The sequence below is a fragment of the Lissotriton helveticus genome, chromosome 12 (assembly GCF_964261635.1).
Source record: "Lissotriton helveticus chromosome 12, aLisHel1.1, whole genome shotgun sequence".
Classification (NCBI taxonomy): Eukaryota; Metazoa; Chordata; class Amphibia; order Caudata; family Salamandridae; genus Lissotriton; species Lissotriton helveticus.
Window position 1 is genome coordinate 732588744 of NC_136073.1, and position 9645 is coordinate 732598388.

Consider the following 9645-nt stretch of genomic DNA (forward strand, 5'->3'; position numbering starts at 1 on the left):
AGGTGTCACAAGTTATAACTATTGGCATTGTAAATGACAAAGCTATTATTTTTGTTATTTTCAAAACCAACACATATATAACAAATGTGTCATTTACAATACCAATAGCTCAAACTTTCCTAATGCGAGACCTTATGCATTGCAAATGCTTGTTTGTGTCCCCACCATTCTGGTTGTGTATGCCACCTCTCCTGCAGGACGGTGCCTCTGAATTATTGCTGTATAACTCATTGCACAACTCCAGCTCTTCGTTTAGGTTGTGGCTTAACATCTTTCCCAGTTGGTGTGCATTCAGTCTACGGCCCTGTGCATTCTGTTATGGTGTGCATACAGTCTGCGGCCCTGTGCATTCTGTTATGGTGTGCATACAGTCTGCGGCCCTGTGCATTCTGTTAATTTGCTCTGCGTTTTGTGTTTGGTTTATATGATTTAATCGAGTACAGTGAGATGTGGACGTGCACCCTGGTTTTCGGTGATAGTTGTGACTCTACTAGTTGCAGTGTGAAGTCAGTATGCGCCTCTTCAACCCCAGTATTTAACAGTTTGCAGCTGTACCTTTGGTGGCACTGTACCAAGGCGCAGACCAATGTACTGATCTGCGTCCTTATAGCATGTCTGTCACTTTAGCGGCTGTGCTCGTCTGTCCTTGGTGAGGGAACGCCTCTTAGCTTTCAGTTTCGTTGTTAATTGTGTTACCACAGGATGTGGCATTACGGCCAGACCTGCTGACTTTGAAACTGAGGAACAAGGCTCGAGTCTCGGTGTCAGCTCATCATCCTGTACTTCTGGGCATATCACTTAATCTCCCCATGCAAAAAAAGTGACCTTGTGTAATATAACTGAATCTCCTACCTTCAAGTCGAGTTCTCACCTTATAAAACAAAAAGACAGCCCGCAGTCATAGGCTTCGTTTAAAGCGAGACCGATTGCATTGCAAATACTTGTTTTTTTACCACTTAAAGCCCTGGATACAGAGTTGGTCGCTTGGGGGTTCAGGCTCAGACCAAAGCAACACCAATTTACTAGCCCGTACTTGGATCCTACTCATGTCATGGGGAGAGGATATGGTCTGACGGCTGCATTGCCGACTTTGGAGCTGGGAAATGAAGTTTCGAGCCTCGGGGTCAACTCCACATCCTATGATTCTGGGGAAATCACTTAATCTCCTCTTGCCTACTACAACAATTAATAATGCCATGCCTACCAAAACAATCATTTGCAATGCAATAGGTCTCGCATTAGGAAAGTTTGAGCTATTGGTATTGTTAATGACAATTTTTTTATTTATGTGTTGGTTTTGAAAATAGCAAAATTAATAGCTTTGTCATTTACAGTGCCAATAGTTATAACTTTCGCAAATGTTACACCTATAGCATTTGTAATGCAATATGTGTTGTATTTACGTGACTTAGATGTATTGATATTACAAATAACAATGGCCTGTTAAGTTTTTTTAATAATGAATACTTAAATAAAAGTTATTGTAATTTATAATGGCAACAGCTTAAACTATTGTAAATACCTTTTGTGAAGATTATGTTCAGTGTATTTTATTGTGAAGAAAATCCAAGAATAGAAGTGACATATTAACATCTTTTTGTGACATTTGTAATAAAGCTTGAAACATTGAGAGAACATATTTGAACCAGTTGTTGTTGAATGGTTGCACAGATTAATGCTGTGGTGGCACTGAGTGATGATGTGATGGTGACGAGTGATGCTGTGACGTCAGTGGTGGCTGGTGACATTTGCAAGTGGTGGGGCGTAAAAAGATAATCATACTGCACCTTAGCGAGCGAGCGTAGCGAGCGAGCCCGAACCCGAATGGTGCATTTTCAAGCAAATTTGTGAAAGCAGGAAGGTTAATAAAGCAATTGTGAAAGTGCAGTTATTACATTAATAAAGTGGTGTCATATAACATAGGTAGCTGCTTATTCATCTTCATCATAACCACAGAGCTTCATAACAGACTTTGAAACACAATGCATTGCTGAGTACCTCGCAGATGTATTTTAATAACAAACAAATAAATAGGACGCAAACTAGCAGCATTTAACCCCTACCGCGCTACCGTGTTTTCCCGCTGTGCGCTGAAAAAAAAAAAATGGCTTGATCGTGACAAAGCCAGCTCGTCATCCGCGCAGCGCAGGTTACGCTGATGACGAGCTGGCTTTGTCATCAGCGCCAAAGGGGTTAAATAGAGTGTTCACTTTTTGTAATTAAAATCAGCACGTCTGTTTTTCATGGAAGCAAACTTCTCAATGACTTGAACATTGAAGTCTGGTATTCTTTTAACTAAGTCACTCTCTATAGAAAGCATCGCTAAGGCATTCAGCCTTTCCTGAATCATGGTATTTCTCAGGAATGTTTTAATTCTATTCAAAGCGGAAAAGCAACGTTCTGCCTCTGCTGTTGTCATCGGAGTGGTGATGAGTATTTTCAGTAAAGTCACTGTTTCTGTTAGTACCTTTTCCATGTTAAGGTTCAGAATTTAAGCAAGCAAAGAAATTGCAGTAGTGGCCTGCCTGTATACATGCATTCCATATAGTACAGTTAATTCTGTTCTCAGATCCTCTTTGTTGAGCATAGGGTAAGCATCCACAGCAGTATTCAGTGCTTGCTCAGGGAAGGAAATATCATATTTAGCAAACAGATCACTTCATAGTAATGTGGCACTCACCAAATGCTTTGTAAAAGAAAAGCATTCCTTTACCTGCATAATTATAGTGTCACATATCTCTTTGGAAATTCGGACTAGACTGCTGATGTCTTTTCTGCGGTTAGAGAAAGTAGAATCATTTGGCAGTGTGCTGTCTAAATTGTCAACCCCTTCTCTGACTTTCGTTATGCTTGTGGCAAAGTCGTTGATAGCTGTTTCCACATGGATAATATCTATTTCACGTTTTTCTAACGTTTCATACAGTGTGTCAACTTGAGGCATTATTTTAAAAAACAAAAACAGCAAAAACTGAAACTCCCTGTCTTGCAGTGTTCTAGCAAAGCCACGGGCCTCATTCCGGCTTTTGTAGTCAAACTCTCCATTGGCTTCTATGGTGTCGAAACATTTATCAAGATCAACCCTATATTGGTATATTAGGCAGATTGTACGGATGTGAAAATTCCAACGAGTTGGGCCTCCCTTTGGAATCCTTCTGTTAACAATGGTATGAAGTACCTCTGTTCTTTTGGGGGAGCGTGAGAAGAATGCTGCCATTCCTCCTACATCCATGAAGCATATCTTTGCCTCAGAGATCTTTCCTACTGATTGTTGCATACTCAGATTTAGTTGGTGGGTATAACAGTGCACGTAATGGGCATTAGGGTACACATCTTTAATTTTTGTTGTTGTACTCCACCGGAGGTTCCACTCATTACTGTAGCACCATCATAGCTTTGTGCAATCAGTTTTTGTTTTTGAGGCTGCTCTGGAAAAATCAAGTTTAGTTCCTGTAGAATAACTGAAGAAATGCTTTCTGCACAAGAGTCTCTTAAATGGGCGAAACCATAGAACCTTTCCACAACTTTGTTGTCACTGTCAAGGTACCGAAAGACCAATACTGACTGTGTTTTCGTGGCCACATCAGTGGTGTCATCAGCCTGAATAGCCACAAAGTCTGTGTTTTTCAGCTCTAGTACAATAGTGCTTTTTACAATCTCTAGCATGCACTCAAGCAGTTCATTTTGTATGATTTTAGAGGTGCCCTTGAAGACTGTTGCACTTGATAGATGTGCTTCCATTTCATGGTCAATGCTTGCTATTAAGTCCACAAGGCCTTTGAATATCCCAGGATTTGCAGAACCTTCCGATTCATCATGCCCTCGTAAAGCCAGTTCAAAAGCACTACAGAAACAAATGCAATCAATGATCTCTGATAGTACATGTCTATTCCTATCAACTGCTTCATTGTGTTTCTTTATTGAATTTCGGTGGGCCTCGCTTATGTGGGCTTCAATCGGTGTATCTCCCAACATTCCCAGTCTTGTCAGGTTTTCCATATGTATTTTCGTGTGTGCATGCTTCTTTACTTTATCTGACAAATGCTTCAAGTCTTTTACTCCTTTTTTGGTCCAAGGAGTTTCACCACCAAACAGCAGGCAGGGGAAGCAGAAGAGAGTATTTTTTGAAGGACATCCTGTAAGCCAATCAACTTTTGTGTACCAGGTGTTTGAGAAACAACGTGTGTAAAGCTTCCCTCTGTCTAGGGAACTTTGTTGTAGGTTTAAGTCTGGCCAGTGAGGTCCTAATTGTTTTACAATTAGTTTCTCTTCACGTTTCAGTCCAATGAACGGATTTGCAAGTAGTTGCTCTACTGTATTCATGGTGTTACCAAGGTTAGTGTTACCTGTCAATAATCAAAGTACAACGTATGAGGTTTGGTGTTTTTATTTAGACGCCACCCACCATGTACACAACTTACATAGCCCTTGACTACTAGAATGTAAAATATAGCAGCAGTTTCCTTACCTTAAACACTGGGGTTGTTGGCTGTGTTGTAGCAGAAAAGGAGGTTGGCGCCTCTTCTTCTTTGCTTGATTTGCCCAAAAATTAGTTTGGCAGCCTGAGGCTTCTGCTTTACCAAATGCTGAAAAGCAGATACAACAATGTATGTCTTATATGTCTTTTATGGTAAATTTTTACCGAAATAAAGATTTTTTGAATTGAATTGATACAACAAAATGTAGTTGTGTCAACCAAACACACAGACTTTTAAAAAAAGCATTCAAACTGTAAGATATGGGCAGGCATGTACAGTGGTGTAACGCAAAATGAGCCCCCCCTTGCAGAATGTGCTGAGGCACCCCTTAGTGATCACATCACGATGCATTTCTTTGATCATAAGTGGCTCTTATTACAGAAAAAGTTGGAGACCCTTGGCTTAAGTGATCCACAAAGACTTGACCCTGTACACTCCACATTACATTTGGGTTATACATCTGGTTTCACCTTCTTAGAACAATACACGTGAATTTTACTAAGTGGGCTAATGGATTTCCTTGCATTGACCAGTACAGTCTAGGGGGCACAGTTTTGGTTCCTATGTGTAGTCTACATGCAGACGACGATCATCTGAATTATTAAGGGGCTCAGATTACACTCCTGGAAAGTGGTTAAGCCTGCATTAGCATTGCTTTTGTTTTGCACTTTGGCACAATTTCGATAACGATAAAAACACATTCTGCGTAGGATGTTGGAGTACTGCCTAACACACAACAGCTGTAGCACTTAGTTAGTAGTTGATCTATAAATTATAGAGTTAAAATCTTCTCCAGTGAAAATTAATCTTCCTTTAAAACAATACATGCACTATGGAAAATATGCAACAAATACAAATTCAAAGGAAGACTGAAAACTGGTATTTTGTTGTTTTTGTCATTGCATCCAGATATATGATACAACAAGTAACATCAACTGTGATTGTCCTGATGTTTATCATGTACTTGCTATGCTTTCTAACCTATGATTGCCTTGCTGTTGTTTACCTTGCAGTGGTCAAACTGTCAGCATGGCCATTGCCCTCGCATTCGAGGTGGGCATGTAAGTGGGCATTTTAACTTTCATCCTACAGTCCAGAGTTGAGTGAGACAGTGAGGGACAGGGGACGGTGGAACAGGACCAGGAATGACATGGAAAAGGAAAGAATGGAGAAAGAACTGGGAAGAACAGGGGCATGAAAGGGGGAATCAGACACATGAAGTTGACAGGCCGCCAATTTAATTTTAGAGACTTTTAGAATTAGCGTTGCGACGTGATGTCTCCTACGGTATGAAATCTGAATGTCATTTTAAAGAAATTCTAAAGGGCAATGTTAGGAAGCATTATCAAGTAGAAACGGGAAGTTGAAAATAGGCCATCATTTAGCCATAATAATGCTTACACATGTTATGAGTTATTCACTTATTCACATTCAGTTATACACATGTTATTAGTATTCATTTTACCCATCCAGAGGGATGGAAGACTAACCTAGCATCGAACTCATGACCCCCGGATGCACAGCAGGTAAAAGAGAGCCTGGTTCCGGTTTTCTGCGACTCCTCGGTGACAGATTGTCTGAGAATTACCACCTTCTCTCGTATAAATCTGATTGCTGCCCACCATTTTTATCATTTGTAAGAGCGAGATGTCACTCCGCCCAACAGGAAAACGAAATAGGGTGCATTTGCTCTCTAAGGGGCATATTTACAAGAGGCCTACGCCGCCAGAGCACAGTGCGGGTTGGCCACCCCACAAGGGTAAACAACGTTTACCACAAATCTTTTACAACGTGGTACCTTTACCACGCGGCCGTTACAATGCAAGTCGTTACCACGACTTGCGCTGGAGGGCGCTGTGGGATAAGGAATTTTATAAATTTATATTCCAACACCTTCCCTAGTATCCACGGGGACTGGTGTTGGAATATAAAATTATAAAAATCCTAAATCCGCGCCCTCCAACGCAAATCGTGGTAACGACTTGCGTTGTAGCGGCCGCGTGGTAAAGGTATGCGTTGTTACAACCTGCGTTGTAACAACGTACATCCCCCCACAAGCCATGGACTACGGCAAGGCCCTGTTCCCACCCTGCCGCATGCAGCTAACCCCCACGTGTGCCCAGTGGCCAAGTGCAGAAGTAAAGCACTGAACCCCCGCCTTACTTATTTATTTTTTTAAACAATATTTGTAAATCCTATGCTTGATTTGAAAATCCTGAGGCCCAGCAGAGTTCTGGAGCTACAAATCGAAAAGCAGACCCAGAAATCCCGCTTTAAAAATACTTTTTATTCATTACTTCATTGCCAGCATAGGTCACTTTTGGGCCTTCACAGGGGCATAGGGGTCAGCAGATGTTCAGATCGGCAGCGCACGGTGGCAGAAAAAACAATCGAATATAAGGGTTTGTTTGACCTTACTTTTGAAACAGATTCACAAATCCTCTGTGGGTTCACGAATCCACACAAGAGCCATGAATTAATGCCTCAGCTATCTCTAAAATCATGTTGCCTCTTTGTGCCAAAGTGTATATGTGTTCTCAAAAAACCTTTACAAACACTAAGTGTGGTTGCCTGGTTGGAGAAGCGTCTTCACACCCTGAATACTGTCCACCGAAGAATAAGGTCTGCGAGGGGCTCAACTGAAGCTTCAGCAACGGGAGGCCGTCATCTGACTCCCAGCTTCCCACTGAACTGCCGCTTCGTGATCTTGGGCCGACACACCGTTCATTAATCATTTTGCAGTGTGTGCCATGTAAGATTGATTGAATATTCACATGTGAACACACTGGTAGTGGTGAGTGTCGTGAGCATGCATGCTTATCTTTAATATTACATGATTAAAGGGAATACACTGAAAAGCTCAAACGCACCCAGTTTCATTTCATTCATGGAGAAGCGCTCAAACATCCGGGGAACTCGATCCGCTTTCATACACAGAAACAAGAAGATATAAAGCCTATCTGTCCCTAACTTTCTTCTTTTTTAAAATCTCTCAGTTTAGCCACTATCCATAGAACAGGCCCTAGAGAGGCTTACAAAGTAAGCGTTGCTTGGGCCCCTGTGGCACGAGACCTCCTTGAAGCAAGGATCGCCGGGATGTCCTTTATTGGGAAGGTGCCAAGGCGGTTAAATTCTGAGTTTTTTCCCCCAAACATAATTGCATATATTAACACCACAAAGCTTGGCATAACACGTTTCAAGGGGATTTCTGAGTGCCAGCCCAATTCCCAGTTGGGACCTGCAGCCGGTGGGAGGCCTGAGCCGGAGCCGGGCCCTAAGCATAGATAGTTGCATGTTTGGCGCCTGAGCCCGACCCTCATGTCATTAACTTTCACTTTTATATTTTAATTTTACCACCACATTATACCATGCATGCACAGGTCCGGTCGAAAATTAACACGTCCCCGTCCAACAACGCTAACGCTCCAAAAATAATTCAAGTGCTGTGCTAGTGCAGGTGGGTGATGACAGACTCAGACGACTAGGTGAGGCCTCAGACCAGTCTCTGTCCCTCTGTCAGGTTCGCAACCCGGAACCCCCCCTTACCTGATACCGAAGCCGAGCGACCGGCGCTCGCCACAGCCCCGAACCTGCGCCTTGCGACCGGCACGGAGAACAGACAGCGTCAATGCCGCCAGGAACTACATTACCCAGGAAGCAGTGCGCGGCGCATGAGCGACGCGCACGAGTTGCAGACACGGCATAAATGGCAGCCGCCAGTGAGGAATAGCGTCGCATATTGACGGACGCTAGCAGAGACTCGTTTTCCTTGGGAGAAGCGCACGGCCAGCGCTTGTCTCCCCTTCTCTTGTTTGGATCCTTGGACCCTTAAACTTTTCAGCAACCTTTCCACACGCTACGCTCGCGGAGTGTTCTGCCCTGCGTGGAGCACCCCAGTGTCTGCCTGACTATTGCCAAGGGGGTTGTAAGGAGCAGCGAGGACTGTTAGCTGCCCTCCCACGCAGATTACCCTAGAGACGTTTGTAGGGGGTTCTCATTGGTGACCTTAACCGTGGGCTACCCCAAACCTGCAGCTTGACCATAACCCTACCGCAGCAAGCGGGACTCGAGCGGCATTGTCGACCGTTTCTTTGCACGGTGCCCTCCGTTGGTGAGCTACCGGGACGGGTGCTCTTGCGGAGGACGGTTGGTCCCTACGGTTCGCTCTGCATTGTCGGCCGAGGAGGGGTTCCGCGGAGAAGTTGCTGTCCGGTAAAGGGTATCGTTGACTTTATATACACTTTTGTGGCTTTCTTTGCTTTATGCTCTTTCTTGGATGTGCCATTAAACATCCTACCATTTCTTTACGTAAATGTTGTCTGTGTGTTTGTGCGTGTTATACGCGTACCTTGGAAGCGCGTAAAGAGCTCATGCGAGTCTCTCTGTGTAGGTCCTCACCCACATCAGGTCGACCCTGAAGACCCAGAGGTTCACATAATATCCGACCCATAAACAAACTTCTTCCTGGTCGGCTTGATCACGCAATGGCCATGATGGAGGATGTACTGGTGGCTTTGGCTGCGGTCAGAGCCGAATTGGACGCATCGCGTCAAGAAACCGCGGATCTCAGGGCACGAATGGATGGGAGCCAAAGGAACCCGTTTGGTGCAGGGGCTGCACACACCACCACACCGACAGCTGTGGTAGTAGAAATGCCGGTTTCCATCCCGTTGGCAACGCCAGAACGCTTTACCGGGGACTCAAGCAAAGTACAGGTGTTTCTGACACAAGTGGCCTTACACTTCTCGTGCAAATCCAAGTCCTTCCCCACCAACCAAGCCAAAGTCGCATTCATGATCTCCTACTTGGCAGGAGATGCAGCTCAGTGGGCTGTGCCTTTTGTGAGCAGAAACGACGCTCTACTGCACGATTGGGAAGCGTTCCGGGAGGCGTTTATTAAAGTGTTCGATCGCAGAGCCGACTCCTACACGGCAGATAGGGAATTATTGGAGCTACGACAGGGCAGCCAGGGACTGCTACATTACCTAAACGCTTTCAGACGCCTGGTAGCGGAAACCAACTGGCCTGACTCCAAGAGGGCAATGCTCTTCCACCAAGGACTAAGCGATGAGCTGAAAGACATCATCACGCAAATAGACCCCCAGCTGGATACATGTGAGGGTCTGATCGGTTTGGCCTTACGGCTCGAACACCGGATGGGTGAGCGACG

The 9645-nt window shown here is 44.2% G+C and overlaps 1 protein-coding gene across 1 annotated transcript; it reads right to left on the reverse strand.

Moving 5' to 3' along the window:
• Window positions 1–2291: 2291 nt before the first annotated feature.
• Window positions 2292–8075, reverse strand: LOC144798722 (zinc finger MYM-type protein 1-like). The gene is made up of 3 exons (XM_078669737.1): window positions 8022–8075; window positions 4466–4583; window positions 2292–4343 (listed from the first exon to the last, which is right to left on the reverse strand). Exon 3 carries the CDS (start codon window positions 4318–4320, stop codon window positions 3283–3285), a length of 1038 nt encoding a protein of 345 aa, XP_078525863.1. The 5' UTR covers window positions 4321–4343; window positions 4466–4583; window positions 8022–8075; the 3' UTR covers window positions 2292–3282.
• Between the last annotated feature and the right edge of the window lie 1570 nt (window positions 8076–9645).